The sequence below is a fragment of the Balaenoptera physalus genome, assembly GCF_965194825.1.
Source record: "Balaenoptera physalus genome assembly, chromosome: 10".
In the NCBI taxonomy this organism is placed as follows: domain Eukaryota; kingdom Metazoa; phylum Chordata; class Mammalia; order Artiodactyla; family Balaenopteridae; genus Balaenoptera; species Balaenoptera physalus.
In genome coordinates, this window is record NC_138889.1 from 15,098,504 (window position 1) to 15,120,282 (window position 21,779).

At 44.6% G+C, this 21,779-nt stretch overlaps 1 protein-coding gene across 14 annotated transcripts in view; it reads right to left on the reverse strand.

Moving 5' to 3' along the window:
• Positions 1–13,006, reverse strand: part of KMT2A (lysine methyltransferase 2A) — a 74,520-nt gene extending 61,514 nt beyond the window's left edge. For 3 of the 14 annotated variants that reach the window (XM_082410985.1, XM_082410982.1, XM_082410972.1), the window contains exons 1-2: positions 12,287–13,005; positions 10,091–10,189 (exon numbers count right to left, since the gene is read on the reverse strand). In XM_082410985.1, the coding sequence (XP_082267111.1) occupies positions 10,091–10,189; positions 12,287–12,721 (534 nt within the window). In that variant the 5' untranslated portion in view covers positions 12,722–13,005. Of the gene's footprint in view, positions 1–10,090; positions 10,190–12,286 lie in introns of all 14 variants that reach the window. The other 11 variants (XM_082410979.1, XM_082410978.1, XM_082410980.1 and 8 more) reach the window with 8 other exon arrangements.
• Between the last annotated feature and the right edge of the window lie 8,773 nt (positions 13,007–21,779).

The window sequence follows — 21,779 nt, forward strand, 5'->3', positions numbered from 1 at the left end:
GAATTAATGTTCAATATATGAGTTGGGAAGTTTTGTGTTCTTACTAGCTTAAAAAACCAACTGACTCTTCTGACTACTACATCATATTTGGAAGTTCATCATCACATTCTGAGAAGCACACATTATGTGGCATTAACTTACTTAAAAAAAAAGTCCCTGGTATTTTATTAGTCTAACACTGGAATCTCTCAAGTAGAATAAAGAATCATGAGAATTATTCTTTGCTGTTTATAATCTTTTGCTTTCTGAATTTATACCTGTATGATTAGCAATTAAAAGCTACGGGAAAAGGGGCTTCCCTGGTGGCACAGTGGTTAAGAATCCACCTGCCAATGCAGGGGACACGGGCTCGAGCCCTGGTCCGGGAAGATCCCACATGCCGCGGAGCAACTAAGCCTGTGCGCCACAACTACTGAGCCTGCGCTCTACAGCCCGCGAGCCACAACTACTGAAGCCCACGCGCCTAGAGCCCGTGCTCTGCAACAATAGAAGCCACTGCAAGGAGAAGCCCGCTACACCGCAACGAAGAGTAGCCCCCGCTCACCGCAACTAGAGAAAGCCCACGCACAGCAACAAAGACCCAATGCAGCCAAAAATAAATAAAATTTAAAAAATTAAAAAAAAAAAAAGTTACAGGAAAAGTATGACTCCCTTATATTTCCAATTCCCAGTTTCTCAAATGACACCAATTTTACAATTAGGGAATCAAGCCGCCCTTCACTTTGCCACCACTTGCAGAATCCCTGCAACAAACCAGCTTCACCTTTGAACTCCAGTCATTTTATGAGATGGTCTGGTTAACAGTAGACAGCATTTGCTATATGAAACTTAGAAAATATTCATTATATTTTTAATATTTAAGGCCAAATAACCTTAAATAAGCCTAGTATCCATTTACCTACAAGAAGGAAATTATACACAATTCCAGTACTAAATTCCAAAGTCCTAAAGCTTCAATAACCCACTCAAGGTTTTGGAACCAAGAGCTAGTAGGAAAATGAGCTGGTGTTAATATCAGCTCTGCCCAGACTTTTGGTAATCTATATGAATAATCCCAATTCACAGTTTTCATTCTGACTGTACCGGAAATGCTTTTTGCAACCCAACATATCTAAAAAGGTTTCATTCTAAGTAATGTAAGCCCTCCTCATGGCCTCAAAAGCCAAGGGTCAGAGGCCTTTATAATCCTCATTCACATGAAGCCAACTTATTAGACTGGAAAGGATTTACAAAGCACTTGTTATAATGCATCCACAAGCAGTGATACCCTTAACAAGGGATATTCTGAAGCACAGCTCTTTAGACTACAACTGAAAATGGACATAAAAGCTATAAATACTTATTTGTTTCCCATATTGAGACCACACCTACTACTTTCCCTGGTTTCTCTTGATGTTTAAGGTTTCCCTCTTAGCTCCATTTACTAAGTTTTTATTCTCCTATAAAACCACTATAAAATCATTTCATAAAGACATTTCTTTGGAGCTTACTACTGAAAGTTAATTGTTGCCATAAATTGACAATTCAAATACTTCTTAGGGAGCCAGTGAGACTAGGACCCCTTGGGGAATATTAAAAAGTATAAAACATGATCCATGCCCTCTAGGATCTAAATAGAAATATACTTATTGATTCAGAGAATGAGAAGGTAGCTTGAGAAGTCATTTTACACATACATAGGCAGGACTCCTGTCCTTTAAAATTCACCTCCAGAGAAGATCATAAAATTATTTCGGTAATCTTTTCGCCATCACTATAATGAAAACCATCATTAGCAACAAGTTCCTTACACAACTACCCTTTGCTTCAATTTAAACCTATTTTTCTCTTATTTTAGCATCAGTAGATCTGGAAAACAGCTGGTTACCATTCCTAATAATGGATCCATTCATGTTTTTTGAAGAGTTATTAAGTTGCCTCTTAACTTTTCATTCTCCCAACCCTTCCTCATAGGACTGACTTCCAATCATATAATCATCTTTTGAGTCTCCTCAGAAACCTCTCCAAGGTATCCTCATCCCCTCTAAGCTGAGGAACCTAGAAGTGGAAACAACACTCAAGTAAGCGGGTGATCAGTGCCAGCATTATCTATATAAAAGATGATGCCATCCCATCAGGATTCCTCAACATCACTTTTTTTTTTTTTAAACATCCTTATTGGAGTATAATTGCTTTACAATGGTGCGTTAGTTTCTGCTTTATAACACTCAACATCACTTTTAAAGCCCCAATCGGTACTTTTACAAAAATGTCCTCTGATGGCTCTTAAGACTTTCCTCTGCTGTACTTAAGTTAGCTTACTATTTTTAAAAATTACTCAAAATTATCCTGCTAATAGTCTTGAACAACATAATAGCTTATGCGATATGTCCTTGCAAAGTGTTCCTAGAAGTTGTATGTATACCAAATTTTCAGTTCAACAAACATTCACTGATCACCTTCTATATGAAAAGTCGCCACTGTAAACAATATAAAACATAAATGATGACTCAGAAATGGTCTGTGTCTTAAGGAAATCATAATCTAATGGGGGAAAGACCGACACAATCAAAAGTATTTACAACATAAAGTATTCTGGAGTAAATTCTTTAAGGGTAGGTATAAAGTACAGTAAGAAAACAGGAAAGGAGTTGAATTTAAGCTAGTAGTGGTATCTTGAAAGCTTCACGGAAGAGTTGGGATCTGGGGATCTGAACTGAGCCATGAAAGATGAATAAGTCAGAGGAAGGTCAAGATGGGAAACATTTTAAGGCAAAGGAAAGGCATTAGCAAAGGTATAAAGGCAGGTACACACAGACTGTGGAGAACATCTAATAGACTGGTAGTTCAATATGGTTGAAGCACTTTAAGTGAAAATGTGTGTTCAGGAGATAATGTTCAAAATGTAGAAATGTAGGCCAGCTAGATTATAAAGGGCTGGGAATTTTAAATCTTATTTTACATTCAGTGAGTAGTCAAAGGGTTTTAGGAATAAAGTGACAGAATCAGATCTGTATTTAAGAAAACCACTGGCACCACTATACAGTGAAAAGGAAGGCAGACAGACCGGTTAGGAGCTTACGGTTTTAATCCATGCAAAGGTAATGGAAATTTAAAGTAGGATGGTAAAAACAGAAAAACAGGGACAGATTAAAGAAACAATACAATAGTATCACAGACAAGCCTCAGAAATTTATTGGATGGGGTGAGAAGAGAAAGGGACTAAAGGTACCACAGTGCAGAGAGCATGAACAAGCCTTCAAATAGTTACAGATTTGGATTTGAATTCTAGCTCTGCCACTTACTAGCCATATGACTTAAGGAAATCTATTTAACGTGTCTGTACCTCGGTTTCTTCATCTGTAAAAGACAGTGTATTAAGTATTTCAGCAAACCTTTTTTTTTTTAAGTGAGATAAAACAGAACTATATTTTTCCTCCTTAAGCATACTATCCTCTACTAGGTAAAGTTTAACTTGTTTTTGACTATTCTACTTGTGGTTATTTTTATTTCTCAAGTTAAGTTCCAACCTACAACTTAGCATTTCTTCTGTAATTAAATGGTTAGCTGCATTGATCTCCACAGACCAACACTTACTCTCCCTAAGCTAAAACTTGAGAACAAATGTCAAATAGTTACCAAGTACAGACTAATGAATCTGAACTTGGGGGCCAAGAACCCTGAAGAACCTCGGAGTTGTTTTAGGAAATCACCAAGTACTCATACTCAAAAAGATAAGGAACACTAGTTACAGGGACCAAGGGTAGCAACCCCAATATAGCTGCCTTGGCTTGACAGTTAAGCAACTCATGAAGGCACTGCCTTCCTTGGTTACCTATCCGCCTATTTACTGTCCTGTTCTTTTTACTCCCTTTTGTGCCTTATCGCTAATTACATTCTAGCTGGATACCAACGGTACCCACTGTTACCAAGATGTGTGACTGGCTTCAGTTTGGTTCCACCTAGCTTACTGATGAACTTGACACCCATACCAAAATCAAGAACATTCTAAAGTCAAGATTATAGCACTCGAATAGCTATATATGTGTACACATACATATGTATACCTCCAAGTAAAAAAAACCTGATACCTCGGTGGGAAAAAAAAAAAAAAAAGATTAAGCACTCCTGTCCTTTCAATCTGAGTCCTAATAATAATTAGGGATTCCTCTGTACCAGGCAAAGTGCTAAGTACTTTGCATGCATAATTTCAATTAAGCCTCACAATAATCTTATGAAGCACAATTACCACTGATTTACAAATGAAGAAACTGAAGCATAGAGAGGTTAAGAAAGTTTTTCAAGGTCATTCAGCTAATAAATAATGGAGCCAAGATTTGAACCCAGGCAGACTGAGCCCAGAGCCCATGGTCTTAATAGCTCTTAATTACTGTGCTGTACTATCTCACACTATTACAGATTACATAATGAGATTCTATCCTTCCTTTGTAAAGGTATTTATATATGTACAAATAAAAAATCCTTGCTGGAGAGATTACAAAAGGATTTCCTCATTAACTAAGCTTAAAGAGATGTTATCCACATGGTTTTACTGCTTATAATTAAAGGCAATAATCTAGGGACAATATTGTATGCTTGTGTTTGATCTAAAAATCAGTCAATACTCATGGATGGACAGAAGTTGAATACAAGCACGTATAAATAGTTATTCCTTTAGGTGTAGATATTTATTACAGATACGTGTGATTAACTACTCCCCAGTTTTTAGAACTGAGATGGTACAAAGGAGAGCTTAGTGAAAAAAAATTTCTCCAAAAACACTCCTCACAAGTAATATTACTCCCCTAATTCAAGACAGAAAGCCACAATTACTCTGATGCTGTAAAATGAGAATGAAACAATGATGCTTCAGCAAAGCGTGGACCATAAGGGTTGGATCTCTCTAAAACAATTCGAATGTTAGAAAGGTTCATGGCTCTTACTGATGAGAGACATCAAAACATCTACACCCAAACATTCCAACCAAACCCAAAACACAGAAATGCAAGAAAACAGATAAAATATATGGAAAAAACTCCAACTCCAGAAATAAATGGCAGTTGACTAGATCCTACCCACTGGTGCCCCACAAGGCATTGCTGAAGCGATAATTAAAGGTAAAACAGCTGGGGAAATCCCTTCAGTCTATTTGTCAAATAGAAAAACAACTACTCATTTCAAAGAAAGGGGAATTTTCATACACAGCACAGAAAACTGCCAACTAACTCTTACATTTATATCTTTAACTGTTTCCTTAAAACTAAAACTCATTAGAATAGTTGTATTCAACATCTAAAAAGTTAAACCAAGTTTGGCCTCTAAGAAGTTTCATACGAATCCTACAATGGGATTTATATCATCCAAAACAACTACAAGTCACACAACAACATTCTTCTTTCAAATGTCTTAGTCTTTAAAAGCAAACGCCTAGCAGCACCTCCAGCCTCCTGGCTGGCTTCCCCTGGTGTGTAACCTGACAAGGTACAAAGCTCACTGAAATATTTAACAGTGGTGGTATGGATTTCTTTGGATAGATCAAGAAAAGCAGCTCGTCCTTTTTAAAAACATAAAGAACCATTTTATGGGATGCCATTCCCTCAGTCCAAGTGTCTCTGTATTTCCTCAGGGCTTTCTCAGAGAACTTATTGAGGGGGAAAATGAAAAGGCTAACAAAAGGACCCCTTTTCTCTCCCTATTCCCAACATAATCCACCTCAGCCATAGGGCCAGTTGCATCCACACTGTCATAAACGCCAGCAATTAGAGAATTAGGCCATAAAACCACCCACTCAGGTATAAGAGCGCAGGCCTCCAGCTTTATTTCATGAATGCCATAAACTTCCTTCTTTCAGGCCTTCTTCACAACCAAGGAAATGACAATAACAACAACAAAAAAGTAGCCCTTTGTCCGCCTCATACTGATGTGATCAATGAAACCATCTGGGTCCAGGTGAAGGATTCAAGATTCCTTCTTCTTAATAAAGACTGCATTTCCTCTAGCATGGCACATGTAGATCCGTTAAAGGACATGCTGTATTTTGCGCACTAACATAATGGGAACTAGAGTGAAACTACATCTTCCAGAAAAATTACTGTCCCTTATTCTGAAACTGCTCTAGAAACCTAGCCAATTCCTGATCTTCTCAAGAAATACTGGAGGCTACAAGAGTATTCTTAATTAACTCAATAATTTCTAGATCCTCCTGCAGTCTTTTCTAATCAAAAAAGTTAATTCAAATATCAAAGTTAACTCTATGCTTTAAAATCTGATACAATTTAGGAACAATCAGTAATTTCATTTGATTGACTTCGCAACCACAAAACCCCCAAGTCTGTGATTTACTCCATAAGCTTTTATTTATCAAGCTTTAAATCAATCTAGATAAGACCCAAACAAACACTTAATAGTAAACTCTTTAGCTTCCTTCTTCCTACTAGTGCCTATAGGGTTAAGAATCTGACTAAAATGTAGTTACCTCATGTCAGACTCATTAGTAATTTAACTTTTCTTAATTCCTGAAAATAACATATGCAAACAAAAGAAGGTCCCATCCCAGCAATCCTAGAATAAATTCCTCCCAAAGTAGTGATAGTCACAAAGCTTCCCCCTTTCTCATAGGTCTATGCCACTGGGCTCTCCACCTTGGCAGAGGAAGAATGGAAAGAGACAAGATATTCACAAAAGGCCGGATTGAAGGCTTTCAGTTAAGTGCTAGAAGGAAGCTGAAGTTCTGTGCCAACACTAGTGGAATGTGGGCAGGCACAAAGAGATCTTAATTAGGAGACCTACAATTAAAACAGTGAGTCTCCAAAGGAGAGAGCGGGCACTGCAGTCTGTTATGCCTCAGAGCAAGCGAAACAGTGTTGCCACCCCCCCCCCAGCCACAGGGCAAGGAAGGCAACTGGTATTAAGCCTGCACAGCTGCTCTATGGAAGGCCAGCTCCCAGGTGAGTAGAGATGGGAGAGGAGTCAAGATGGGACTATTTTCTCTTCTCAACTTCCAATCAAAAGATCAATCACTATTTTGTGAACGATGATTTCCTACAAGAGCATGTGCCTTAAGATAATTAGCCGGAAGGTAAAGATGGGGACAAGTGATATGCCTTTCAGTGAAAGATGAAGAAAAGTTCTAAAGACTGCATCTGTGATGCTCAGTACAAACCAAAGTATGTTTTAGAGCATATTAACAACTACTCCCTGCAATGTAGGTACCATCACTTTGGATTTATAAATACATTAGTGTATTGGATTTTTTTCATTTAAAAGCTCACATACCTAAAGGAATATACTACCTAGACTGAAAATAACTTCCCTTTTGGAGAGTCAGGAATCTACAGTATTGAAAACATGAAAACAAATTTAGCCAAACAAGAGGGCCTCTCAACACCAGATAATGAGTTATACTTAAAATTTTATCTTCACTTTTCTTATAAATGAAATTGGTCAACTTCAGCAAAGAACTTTTTCCATAAAATCCTTACATTTTGTCCATACAATGAAAACTTTCCCACCAAGTTCAAATTTCTCTTCCCAATAATAATGGCAGTTTAATGGCAAATGTACACTCTGATATTAAAAATTACCAAACAGGGCTTCCCTGGTGGCACAGTGGTTGAGAATCCGCCTGCCAATGCAGGGGACACGGGTTCCATCCCTGGTCCGGGAAGACCCCACATGCCGTGGAGCAACTAAGCCTGTGCGCCACAACTACTGAGCCTGCGCTCCAGAGCCCGCCAGCCACAACTACTGAGCTCGCATGCCACAACTACTGAAGCCCGTGCCGCACCTAGAGCCCGTGCTCCGCAAGAAGAGAAGCCACCACAATGAGAAGGCTGCGCACCGCAACGAAGAGTAGCCCCCGTTCGCCACAACTAGAGAAAGCCCGCGCACAGCAACAAAGACCCAATGCAGCCAAAAAAAAGGAAAAAAAAAAAAATTACCAAACAGGCTCACTGACTCTGACTTTTTAAATAAATTCAGAATAAGAAGTTCTGACCTGAGCAAATAATTAATATAACAGAAAGGAATCAGAATACTGGAGTAGAAAAGATTCCTGAGCTGACGTTTAGTCCAACCTTTTCATTTTACTGATCGGAAATTTCAAGTTAAAAGTGAAATTGTCCAGAGCGGAGAGTGACAGAGATGAGTGCGAGGAGAGCCCATGTCCATCGACTTCCACGCAGAGGGGCTTCTTCTAATCCACTTGTGTTCTCTGCTTCACTTTCCTTCTGCCCAGCTCAGGATTAGCTGTGAAGGCAATGAAGGAGCAACTCCCACTCTTGGCACATATGCCCAACAAACATCAAAAAAAAAAAAAAAAAAAAATCACAGACACTCTCCCACTCCAGGACCACCATCTTTTCTAAGCCCAACCCAAGAGCCCACCTTAGTCCACCCGAACTAAACTGCCATTTCAAATACAGACAAATACATACCAATGTTGTGATTCGGTTTCCATTTATATCTAATCAAAGTTTGCCATGTTATGATCAGGGTGGCAATTCTGCTTTTAACATTTTGTGAAGTGGTAGGAATGGTAACTGGATTATGAAAGTAATAAACAAAGATTACTTGCTGATAAATAGACCATTTCTGGGGTTCATATTAAAACAGCCCAAATTCTAGTCAACAGAGAGGATGCTGTACTATGTTTAATTAGATGGCAAAGTAGAGTCACATATATACCACCTGAGACAATCCTCAGAAAAGTGGGACCCTGACACCATGCAGGGGAAAGGGAAGGCGAAAAAGCAGACCTCTGTGATTTCTCACAGTGCTCAATCAAATAAAACTCTAATTCTACTCATAATTGTCACACAGAAAGCCCAAACAGGAGATCAGCAACACCTATGTATTTTTTAAAATAATCCCATTCTGACAGACCTTGGTCATGAAGAACTCTTACATGTAGTTGTTACTCAGAGAGATATCAATCCCGAGGGAAGTTCAGAACCTGTGGCAGTAAAGGACAAATCTTCTACAGCTAAAGGAGTTTAAACGGAACTGATCTGGAAGTTTTGTCACCTTTCAACCACCTTAACTTAGTAGTTCAATAAGTATTAACTTACGTTTCGTTATGGAGAAGTTATAGTCATTATTCACTTAAAGCAAACCAGAATTTAAAGAGGCTAGAATCCTTTTGGATCACAAACCATGTCTTCATGAATCCAGACAAGCCTTGATACAGATCTGTGAGCAACTTCTCAGAAACAATCTTTAGAACTCTATGGCAGCCTGTGGGAACCCTAAACCTCCTTGTTGGAACTTTATCATTGATTTGTAACACTCTGTAACAAAATGCTTGCTTTCCACGTTGAAAACAACCAGGTCAAAGGATATAATCACCATGGTTTAGTACTAAGCCATACCATGGGTTAGCACTCATGAATGCATACCATTAACCCATCCTAGATTAACTCAAACTACCACATAAAAGGCTTATCAATGGAACAACAGCTCATTCAAGCCTAATTCAGAAAAAATACTGAAGTTTAATGTAAGGAGTCAACCACTTTCCTCATGATGAAGCAGCAACTACTGTTCAGGCAAAAGTTTTAAAGAAAATAAGTATTAATATGATCTTATTTGAAATTACTGCATTTCCTTGACAGGCTTTACACTACATACTACTGCTAAGCAAAATAATGCCAGTGGATAAGAAAATGTTAGCACCTGATTAAAACTTCAAAGGTGATTTGTCAAAGACCAACAGATAAAATATTCTGGTGCCCAGACATTAGGTCCCTGAATCCAGGTGGCTCTCTTTCTAACCAGTCTCTTGAAAAGCTATGATTGGAAGCTGTCAGCATAAAACTTTGCTTTTGAATATGTGATAACATTTGGAATGTGAACACTTGGTCCTTCAGTATAAAATAAATAAGCATGCTAAACAAGAGGAAAATGCTTCTCAGGATCCCCTTAAAAATAGACTAACTTCTCCTAATAGAGACTTTCTTATTATACTCAAATATACATGGGGCTAAAATTCTACATATAACCAGGCAAGTCTCAATTTTGAAAACAAGCAGGTAAATGAAATGTCAGTAAGTCTATTTTTTTTTTTTTTTTTTTTTTTGCTGCTGTATCTTTTAAAAAAGCAAAATCAACTCACATTTAAGCACCAACTCCATGCAAGTAACCTGAACGGTTCAGTCTTTTTGTCATGTATGAGGCCTTTGGTTCTCCAACTACATGGGATCTGTGTTGTTAGCTTAAAAAATACAGAATTGGCCTTTCAAAAAAAAAATAATAATCTACAGCAACCAATAAATAGTCTCAAACAACCCTGCTGACTGCAGCTGCCTTCTGAAGGCTGGGAAAAGGAGGTGGAGAGAGAGCAGAGAGAGGCAGGGAAAAGGGACGCTGCAGCTAGCTACATCGCAAGGAACACGCCCCCATCATGTCCTCCTTGCTCTGTCAGAAGGCGGGTTGTTGTCAGTCTCCTGATCAGGATGCCTTAGAAACGATTTAAAAAAGGAGGCAGGAAGACTAACAACTAAAAAATGCCAGCTCCTTGAAAGGAGGGGCCAGGGTCCCTGGGATCTCCTCCCTCCCCTTCTGCCCAGGATCTTTCTGTAGATCTAAAGGGGTGCGGGGCACAATAGGGGACGAGGGGTTTGCCCAGGATATTTTGTGTGCACCAACGGCAGAGCACGCAGGAAACGGCTGGTTGTTATCTTTCCCTTTCTGTTTCAATCAAGAGCACTCCAAAGCAGCAACCCCCTACCCCCCTCCGCTTCAGCCCCTAGCAGCTGCTCTTCCTCCTGGCATCCCCCATCCCATTCTCCCCCTTCCCCTACGATTCAAACTCCCCCTTCTGCATCCAAAGGAAAACAAATGCGCAACGCCACTGGCTGAACCTGAACTCAACTTCCCTTCCCAGGGCAACTTTCCTTTTGGCTGAAGGGGGCTGAATAATGCCTATCAAAGCATCCCCATTCTCGCCCCAGTACTAAATGTGGAAGGGGCAAAGCTGGAGATCCTTCATCCACCTTGGGTCCCCCTCAAACAAATCAGAGAGAGAACGCTAACTCCTTCTAAGGAATAACTTTGCTTCATAAGCTCTTCATAACCCTCTTTCTCTCAACCAGAAGCAGCCACCACCACCGCACTACAGTAAAACTGTCCCTTATCTACTCTCCTCACCCCAACCCTGCTTCCCCCACCCCTTCCAAGCCCCAGGATTGGCCTAGGAAAAGGTGGATCAATAATGAAATGACGGAGAAAAGGAGAAGGGCGGGAGGGAGCTAGGTTTGAAGACTGCGTGCTCTCAGGCGCAGTGGGTGGGGTAGGAGAGCAGCTGCTTCCCCTGGGAGGATGCTGCCCAAGTACCCCACAAACACCGCCCCTCACGGGGGCCCCCTTCCCCAGAGCTGGAGGGAAAACCTGCCTCCTCTCCAGGGGGAATGGTGGAAAGCTGCTCTTCTCTGAGCCTAGGGGACAGTGGACAATTTTCCCCTCGAAGATGCCACTAATCCTTCATTCTAAAGGAGGGAAAGGGTGGAGTGAAGGTACAGTAATCCCCTGCTACCAATAGGCTAGAAACTGCAGCTCTGTAAAATGGGGGAAACAGACTGCTGTAGGAGGAGATCGCCGTTATCTTCAGAGGGAAAGAAGGCGAAGGGAGGCAAGGTGGAGAGGAAAGTAGCTTTTTCCTGGTGGGGAAGGGCGGGATGACGGGAGGACCTCTCCGCTGGGGGTAGGGGGGGTGCGGGTGGAGGTGAAGGAAGGGGGAGTGGCTGGTAGTGTAGGGACCTGGCCCGGGGACGGAGCGAGGGTTCATCAGGTTTTCGAAAGCAAGGTGCTAGAAGGGACATCGGTCCCCAAGGGTGGGAGAAGAACGTGGCTTTGGATGAGGCCATCCCCCGAGAGATGCCCAAGAGGAAAACTGCCCCAGGAGTAAAACATCTGCCCAGAGAGGGAGGCGGGGATGTGGCGGGATCAAGTCTCTAGGAGGGAGGGAGGGAGGAATCTCGCTCGGATGAGGTAATCTGTGAAAGGGAGGAGGGGTTCAGTCCCGGGATGGGAAACCCGGGCGAGGGGTCTGTGCCAGGGGATGTGGGGAAGGGTCAGGGGAAGGAGGGTGGGGGTCAAACGCCCTCGGCCAGATGGGTCCGAACCCCGGGGTGGGGACGCCTGGGGGTCTGCACCCCTGGATGGGGGTCCCGAGATGGGAGGGCCATCTGCCCCGGGTCAGGGACCCCAGGATGGTCCCCGAATTGGGATGCTCCACAATCCCGGATGGGGGAGGGGAGGGGGCTCCGCAGAGGGTCGAGACCCCGGACCTGGGGGTTCCTCGCCCCCTTACCTCTCCGCTGCCGCCTCCCCCGCCGCTCTCCCCAAACACGGCCCGGAACCGGCGCAGGTTGGTGCCGATGGCGGCCGAGACCTGCAGCGCCGCGTCGAAGCCCGGGCCCACCCGGAGCAGGGCCGGCCCAGAGGAGGCTGAGGACGATGACGAAGACGAAGACGAGGCGGACGACGAGGAGGCTGCTGAGGCGGCGGCCGCTCCCCCTGGAACCCCAACCCCGCCGCTTCCCGCCGCCGCCGCCGCCGCGGCCGCCACAGCCGGGGGGGAGGGGGGCGCCCCGGGGCCGCCGCCGCCGACCAGGGGCCCGGGGGGAAGCAGCAGGGCCGGGACGCGTTGCCGCGGGGCGCCCCCTAGGCCCCGGCGCCCCCCGCCGCCGCCGCCCCCGGTGGTCCCGGGTCGGGCGGGGAAGCGCCACCGACAGCTGTGCGCCATGTTCGCCCCGTGAAGTGAAGCAGCGAGAGGGAGAGGCGACAACACAGGGGGGCGGGGAGGCGGAGGGGGGGGCCGCGGGCCCCGGAACCTGCCTGGCCCGCTCGGCGCCGCCCGGCCGCCTGCACCCCGCGGCCGCTATGCCGAGGGCCGGGCCGCGCCAGCCGGCCCAGCAAGCTGTATAGCGGGCTCGGGCCCGCGCTGCCGACGCCGGGCGGCGGCTACGCCATCCCGAGGCCCGGGCCGCAGCCTGCCGCCCGCCCGCCCGCCCCGCAACCTGGATAACTGCGTGCCCCGCCCTCCGGGAGCGGCATTACTCGGGAAAAGGAGGGGGGGAAGGAAGCCCAGGAGCCCGACGCGGAGCGCGGGTTCCGGGGAGAGGGGGAGGGGCGAGGACTACGGAGAGGATGGAGGCGGAGGGAGACCGGCCGCCTGCAGCCTCGAGAGCCGAGAGGCCGATTACACACGTTCCCGGGATGCGCTGGGAATCGAACCGCCCGGGAGAGCAGCTTCCAGTCTAACGCGGCTGCCGGGCCGGGGATGAGTGCGCCTTCTCCGCCTCGAGGCACGGATACGAGAGGGGTCAGCCCGGATTTAACGCTTCTAGAATAAAAGAGCCCTTATTGTGCTACAGGCAAGACGGAATTGTTGCCCAGTTTACTATATGCAAAATAGAAAGGCCCTCAATGAATGCGCTTTAAAAAATAATAATAATAAAAAAGAGCCCCTCCCATTTTCAGGCTGGAGCTCTCTCCAAAATGCACACACCGAGTGGTCGGCCTCTCGCCACCTCCTCGCCCTACTGTGCGCTCGGGGCTGAGGAACCTCTGGCTTTGGTGCCCTTCTGCAGAGAGTTGGGTTGTGTTTCTCCAGCCCGGGCACTGGGGCCGCGGCGTGCTCCGCTAACGAGGCGGCGTTACAACGAAGCTGAAACTGGGTGGCTAACGGGGCCTGGAGGGAAGAGGCGGGCAAAAGCGCCCCCGCCCCTTCTTCCTCAGTTCTCTGCCTGCCGCTGCATGCAAAGCAGACCCTAATGTATGCACGCGGGGGGGCGGGTGGCTCGCGACCACGTTTCTGATTAAGAGAGGGGGAGGAGAAGAGCGTTGGGCATTATGATACACTGGGTGGAAGGGGCCCGCCGGCGGCGAGCTCTGTGCGCGGGGTTAGTAGGCAGAGGGGGGAGGGGGAAGGGGAGGGTTAGGGCGGGGGATGCATACCCACCCGGTTCACTTTATTGCGGGAAAGAGAGGAGGGCGCCACAAGCTAGGCGTTAGAAGCCTGCAAGGCTGGGAAAGCACAGAAGGGAGGGAGGGGTTTGTACCGGGAGAACTTGTGTTGGCTGAGGCTGGGGGATCGATACACAGCCAGCAGGCCCCGGGGCAGCCTCCATCCCTCCCACCCCCGGCCGAGGTGGAGTTCGCTGGAAGGTCACGCAGCCTTCCTGGACTCCCGCACCGGTACAGCGCCCCGCCTGTAATATAACAGCCTGGGGCAGCGAATTTGGGGAGGAGGGGGAGGGTCGTGGTGAGCAGGTTGCAATCAGCTCTGGCCCTCTGGAGGGTGCACTGCAGCCTCCAGAGAAGGTCCACGGCCTCCTGGTGCTGAAAACCTACGTCCCTCCACCCGCGAAACGTTTGTGCAGAGCGAACGATGGGGTGGGGGCTAGAGAGGAGCAGGGAGAGGAAGGAGACACAGGCAAGCGCCAACTCCCCCAACTCGTCCTGGATCGATCGTGGTTCCAACCGCGCAGGATGGAGCCCAGATGGTTTGCAAAGCGCACACTCCCACAGCGCACACACAGAGCCAGATTCCGTTGTTACATCGCGTGGTTTACTAGGTGCAAAAAGGGTGGGAGTACGGGGAGAGTCTCTTAAACGGCAGCCCCAGGACTCTGCTAAGGACATAGACACCCCATTGTGGACGGTTTCTCCATTGCAGTATATTTAGCGTTAGGCGCTGGGGGTTTTGCTTCAGTGTCGCTGCTCTGATCAGTTACAGATTGGCGACCACGTGGATTCCCTCAAGCATCCTGATTTGTTCCCTCTCTCACTCACTCTCGCTTATTTTTCTTTTGTATTTGCCGCCCCCCCTTCTTTAATATGCATAACGGTCTGCAGAGGTAATAGGCAGGGGACTGACTGAGTGACAGGCTTTACAAAACTGTGTCAACAGGATTTCTTCCCGACCTCCACCCCTGAGAAAACATAAACCGGCTGGGTTCTGAGTAACCTCTTCCTTTCAAGCACTCTTCTTTGGGCACAGGTGGGAGGTCTGCAGGCTGAGTGGGGACAGCAGGAAGGAAGAATGTCTGTGAAGACTGTGTGAAGTCCTCAGACTCAAGCCTCTAAGTAGAAAACTCCTTGATAAAATCATCTAGTTTGTCTCTTTGCCTCCTGACTTGTCCAGAAGGAGCCAGAGCAAGTTGGAATTTGGTTTATTATTGGAGTTTTTAAGGCGGAAAGGATAATAACTTATATTTCTTGAGTGCTTTCTGTGAGCCTGAGTGCTTTATGCGCATTCAATTCTCACCAACCCTCCGAGATAATTCTGATTTTACCAATGGGGAAACTGGCGTAATGTCCAAAGTCACACAGCTAGTAAGTGGCAAGACCAAATCTCATTGGGGTCTGACACCAATATCAACTAACCATACTACTGCAATATCAACTAACATACTAACTAACCCCAAAAGACATACTATGCCACCTCACTCCCATTAGGAAAACAACAAGTGTTGGTGAAGATGTGGAGAAATTGGAACCTTTGTGCACAGTTCGCAGGAATATAAAATGGTGCAGCCATTGTGGAAAACAGTATGGTGGTTCCTTGAGGAAAAAAAAAAAATTACCATATGATCCAGCAATTCCACTTCTGGGTATATACCCAAAAGAACTGAAAGCAGGATCTTGAGGAGATATTTGTATACCCATGTTCATGGCAGCATTATTCACAATAGCCAAAACATGGAAGCAAACCAAGTATCTGTCAACCAATGAACAGATTACCAAAATGTGGCATACTCATACAGTAGACTATTATTCAGACTTAAAAAAAGGAACGAAATTCTGTAATATGTTACAACATGGATGACTCTTGAGGACATTATGCTAAGTGAAATAAGCCAGACACAAAAAGACAAATACTGTATGATTCCACTTATCTGAGGTCCTCAGAGCAGTCAAAACTGTAAAGACAGAAAGTATAATGGTGGTTGCCAGCGGACAGAGTGAGGGGAGAATGGGGCATTATTGTTTAATAGGTATAGAGTTTCAGATTTATAAGATGAAAAGAGTTATGGGGATGGATGTGGTAATAACTTAACAGCAATGTGAACGTATTTTTGAAAAAAGGCATTCTATGCCTTACTCATAAGTTACCTTAAACTGCATGTGCTTTATTTAATTTTTTATTTTAAATTTTAATTCAGCTTATTTTTCTTGATTACCTAATATACTAATATGGTTAAAAATTTAAAGAAATAAAGTTTTCACTCCACTCTTACTTTAACTACCCTCTCCTCCCGCAGTCATACCTTATCCTTTCTTAGGGGCAACTAAGGTTATCAGTCTCTTGTATATTCTTCCAGAAGTAGTCTGTACCTATACAGGCAAATACATATAGAAGTTTTTCCTCAAATGAAAGAATATCAAACCCATTTCCTGGATCTTGCTTAGAAATCTATATCTTGGAAATCATTCTGGTCAGTAGACAGCATTTCCTCATTCTTGCGGCTGCATGGAATAGATGTAGCATACTTTATTTAACCAGTTCTCTGTTAGTGGGCACTTAAGTTATTTCCAAACTGTTGCTATTTCAAACAATGCTGCAGTGCACAACCTTGAACGTATGTTACTTTGCAAATGTGCAAATATATCTGCAGTATAAATTTCTAGAAGTGGAATTCGCTAAGTCAAAAGGTATGTACACCTATAATTTTGATAAATGTATGCCGTGTTGTCTGCTGTAAAGATTGAGTTGCCGCCCTGTAAAGATTGTACTAATCATACTCCCACCAGCAATGTTTGAGTGCTTTCTCCACACCCTTCCGAAAAGGATTTTTTAACTTCTTGATTTTTGCCAACTTAATAGACATGCACATACTTAAATTTTTTTTCCAAATGATGTAAGGAAATTTTTAAGAAGGGCACCCCAAATTTTGCCCCTTCCTGCAAACTCATGAATTGCTTCTGGTTTGAAGGGACCTCTAGATGTTCGTTCCCTTTTCTCCTGTCTGGAAAGATTTCTAGTTGCAAACCAGTATTGTGGTGAAACTAACATGGACTCAGATCCAGTCATTGTAACTATGTGATCTTAAACCAGGCACCTAGGCTCATGATGCCTCAGTTTCCTAATCTGCAAAAATAAGGATATTAATAGCAACTTCACAGGATTATTATGAAGACTGAATGACCTAATCCAAGTAAAGTGCATTCTCTCTCATTCAGACAGAAACACTTCCTTAGTCATTGGTGAAGATACCCCCTCTCAAATAAGCAATTTCCTTTCTCCAAACAGGCCCCCAGTGGAAAACATTGCATTAGTAGTCCCCAAAGTCCTGGAACTAAGAAAAGAATGGTGGCTGAGTCATTTAAGCTTGCCCATAGGAAGGCTTGATCATCACTGAACAGAGAGGACTGTTCAGAATCCTTAGATGCTGCTTTCTTCTGGGGAAGGAAGAGCCAAGTTCATTACTCTTCTACGAAGGCACCCTTCCATTAAGGAAGCAATGGTTGCATTTTGCTACTGCCCCTTCCATGAGTTTCCATTCCAAAAGAATTAGGTATAACTATATCTGTGACTAAAAGGACTTTAAATAATCACCCCAGCATGAACAGCTGGCTTTCTGTAAAGGATTAGGTGTAGTCCCGGCCAAAGGCAAAGACTAGATAATTTGGGGGCCGTGAGCTCCTTGAGAACAGGAGCTGTATATTGCTTTTCTTTGTATCCTCTGTGCCAAGCAGTGTCTGTATCAGCTAAATTAATATTTGTGGAATAAATGACCCTTCCCAGATGTACTGTTGGACCTTGGGATTTATACCCAGGAGGTCTTATTTTGTCAGAGGCAGTCGCGTGTGCTGGGTTTTTAAAAAATGCATTTTATTTAAAATCAGTTAAGTTGTTTCCATTTGAAATTGTACCGATGATCAAAGTTTATATCTCTCAAAGAGAGAAAAATGATAGGAATAATTATTATTTGATTATTACTGCTTCACCTTGTAGAAGCTTGAAGGAAATGTTGAACGAAAGCATTTCCTTTCCCTCTCTTCCTGGTTACCTGTAAATTGTACTCTTTTTTGGTTTTCTTAATGGTTATGGGACTTCCCTGGTGGCGCAGTGGTTAAGAATCCGCCTGCCAATGCAGGGGACATAGGTTCGATCCCTGGTCCGGGAAGATCCCACATGCCCCGGAGCAGCTAAGCCCGTGTGCCATAACTACTGAGCCCATGCACTCTAGGGCCCGCGAGCCGGAACTACTGAAACCCGTGCGCCTGGAGCCTGTGCTCTGCAACAAGAGAAGCCACCGCAATGAGAAGCTCGTGCACTGCAACGAAGAGTAGCCCCCGCTCGCTGCAACTAGAGAAAGCCCGCGCGCAGCAACAAAGACCCAACACAGCCAAAAAGTAAATAAAATTTTTTAAAAATTTAAAAACAAATAAATATTTATTTGGTTGCATCGGCTCTTCATTGCGGCAGGCAGGCTCCTTAGTTGCAGCTCCAGGGCTCCTTAGTTGTGGTGGCATGCAAACTCTTAGTTGTGGCATGCATTGGGATCTAGTTCCCTGACCAGGGATCGAACCAGGGCGCCCAGCATTGGGAGAGCAGAGTCTTATCCACTGCACCACCAGGGAAGCCCCTAAATTGTACTCTACAGTAAGTCTTCAGATTGGTGTTCTCACCTTCAACCTCTGTGCTTTCTGATTTTCTGTTCTTTCGTTTATTCAACTAGCATTTGTTGAACATCTACTTTGTACCAGGTATTATGTTAGATCTGGAGATACAAAGATGTTATGTCACAAAACTTCCACAGAAACATGAAAAGGAAAGAGGCCTTTGAAAAACAAAGAGTACTTCAGTATTGCTCGAACACTAGGTACACGAGGGAAAGTGTCGAAAAATGACTGGCCAGGGGATTCCCTGGTGGTCCAGTGGTTAGGACTCCATGCTTTCACTGCTGAGGGCCAGGGTTCAATCCCTAGTCAGGGAACTAAGATCCCACAAGCTGCGTGGCAGGGCAAAAAAGAAAAAATAGACTGGCCAGATCATATTAAGGAGTTTGGAATTTATTCTGGAAAGGTTAGGGGGAAAGGACAGATTTCAAACAGAGATTGACATGAGGGAATTTGTGCCACATCATTGTAGCAACTGGGTATAAGGAAGCAGGCTGATGGTGAGCCTAGAGGCAGAAAATGCAGTGAGGATATTTCTAACCTCTTCCCACGTCTTCAGACTCATATGTCTGAAGGACACTGAAATACTACTACATGCAGTAGTCCAGATGATGGGAGCAGTGGCAGTGAAGATGTAGGAATGAGGACAGATTCCAGAGGTATTTAGCAGATAGAATGACTTTTGGTGTCCATTTAGATCTGGGGGATGAAAAAGAGGGGCTTGTCTCAGGTTGCCAGCTGCAGTCGATCAAGCAGATGGCAATACCACCGACTAAGATAAGGACAACAGGAGGAGGAAGGTGGTTTTGCTTGGAGATGATGAGCTCAGTTTCAGAACAGTGGAGCTTGAGATCCTGTGAGATCTGCAGGTGGAGCTGTCTAATAGGCAGTTGGATGTCTTGGACTAGAGCTCAGGAGAAAAGGCTAAAAATACAGATCTGGGACTTGAAGCATGAAGATGGTCACTGAAACTATGGGCAGGGATGAGACCACACAGAAAGAGTGTGTGTGGCACACAGAAGCAAATGGGTCAAGGATAGAACCAGAAGAAACTTATCTTTCTATCTAGTAGGCTAACAAAAAGTAGCCAGTGGAAGGAGACTGAGAAAGAACGCTCAGTGTGGGACTTCCCTGGGGGTCCAGTGGTTAAGACTCCGAGCTTCCACTGCAGGGGGCACGGGATCCCTGGACGGGGAACTAAGATCCCGCGTGCCACATGGCATGGCCAAAAAAATTTTTTGTAATGAATTATTTTTAAAAAATGCTCAGTGAGATAACAGGGGGCAAGAGGGAAGCCAAAGGAAAAAGAGTTTCAACCAGAGGAGCTGTAAACAATGTCAAATGTAGCAGAGAGTTCCAGAAGCAAAAAGGACTGAAGGGTGTTCCTCGTAGTCCCAGGGAAGTCGCAGGTGAGCCCTGTAAGTGCAGTGGCAGGGGAGACATGAAGTCTGGAGCCGGACTGTATTTGGTTGAGGAGGACAGGGAGAGGGCAAGAGGACAGGGAGAGGGCAAGAAGCCAGTGGAGGCAACTTTGGAGAGGCTCAGCCATAAGGGGCAAGAGAACTTTAGCTTGGGCCCCTTAACACGTGGTTAAGAGTTTTAGCTGGGACTTCCCTGGTGGCGCAGTGGTTAAGAATCCACCTGCCAATTCAGGGGACACAGGTTCGAGCCCTGGTCCAGGAAGAGCCCACATGCCGAGGAGCAACTAAGCCCGTGTGCCATAACTACTGAGCCTGCACTCTAGAGCCCGCAAACCACAACTACTGAAGCCCATGAGCCTAGAGCCCGTGCTCCACAACAAGAGAAGCCACCGCAATGAGAAGCCCGCGCACCACAACGAAGAGTAGCCCCTGCTCACTGCAACTAGAGAAGCCTGCACGCAGCAACAAAGACCCAACACAGCCAAAAATAAATGAATAAAATAAATAAATTTATTTAAAAAAAAAGAGTTTTAGCTATTTTTTGGTTATTATAAAAGTCACATATGCGAGGTAAAATTTTCCAAATAATAGGGAAGAATATAAAAAGTCTAAATATCCCTTCCTTCCCTCAAAAGATAATCACTATTAAGTTTGTTGTCTATTATTTCAGAATATAAACACATTTATATTTATTTATCTATCTATCTATCTATATGGATGTACACACAGACACACACATACTTCTTTACTCAATGTGATTATACCATACAAACTACTATGCCTTATCCCTTAATCTTTTTCACTTAACAATATGTCCTGGAAGCCTTTCTGTATCTTTCCGAGCTTATCTCCCGCCTCTCTGTCCCTAGTTCATTGTGCTCCTACTGCTTTGACCTCCTTGCGGTTCCTGGAACACACCTGCACACTCACACTTTAAGGCTTCTGCACTCGCTGTTCCTTCTGCCTGGAATGTTCTTCCCCCAGATATCCTCTTGGCTCACTCTCTCACTTCCTCCAGATCTCTACTTCAATGTCACCTCCTCAGAGGGGCCACCACTGTCATTCGTGATACCTTACGCTACTTCGTTTTTCTTCATAGCACTTGTATCTGCATCTACGGACTTGTTTCATGTCAATCACCCCCACAAGGATACGCACTCCATGAAGGGAGGGACTTGGTCCACTTCACTGCTCTGTATCCAGAGGCTAGAACAGTACCTGACCTTAATAGCTACTCAATAAAATAGGAAAACGCATATAGAGCTGGCACAGTATTGTATTAAAGATAACAACATAGTGTTTAAGAGTGCAAGCTCAAACTGGTTGGGTTCTAATCTTTATTTCTCAGTAGGTGGGTGCACTTGGGTAAGTGAATCCATTTTCTCTCTGTAAAACGGGGCCACACTAGTGCCTAACTTCCTGCGTCATTGTGAGGTTTAATGTGTGAACATAAGGAACATGCTTAGGATGGTAACGGCACGTAGCCAACTGTTAATAAATGTTTTCATTGCAATGATTAGTAGTAATATTCTAGAAAGACAATATAGTAACTTCAACCTCAGCGAGCTCCTGTCGTCTTTCTTTCATTCTTCCAGCCCTTCTTCACCTCTTTGATTCTTCTCCTTGGCTGCTTTCTCTGTCCTTCACCCCTTAGACACTGATGCCTCCTGAGTGCTTTTCGTTTCTCACATTCTCTTAGAATGAACTCATGGTTGTAACTACTACCCAGGCGGAAGAATGCCCGAACTGCTG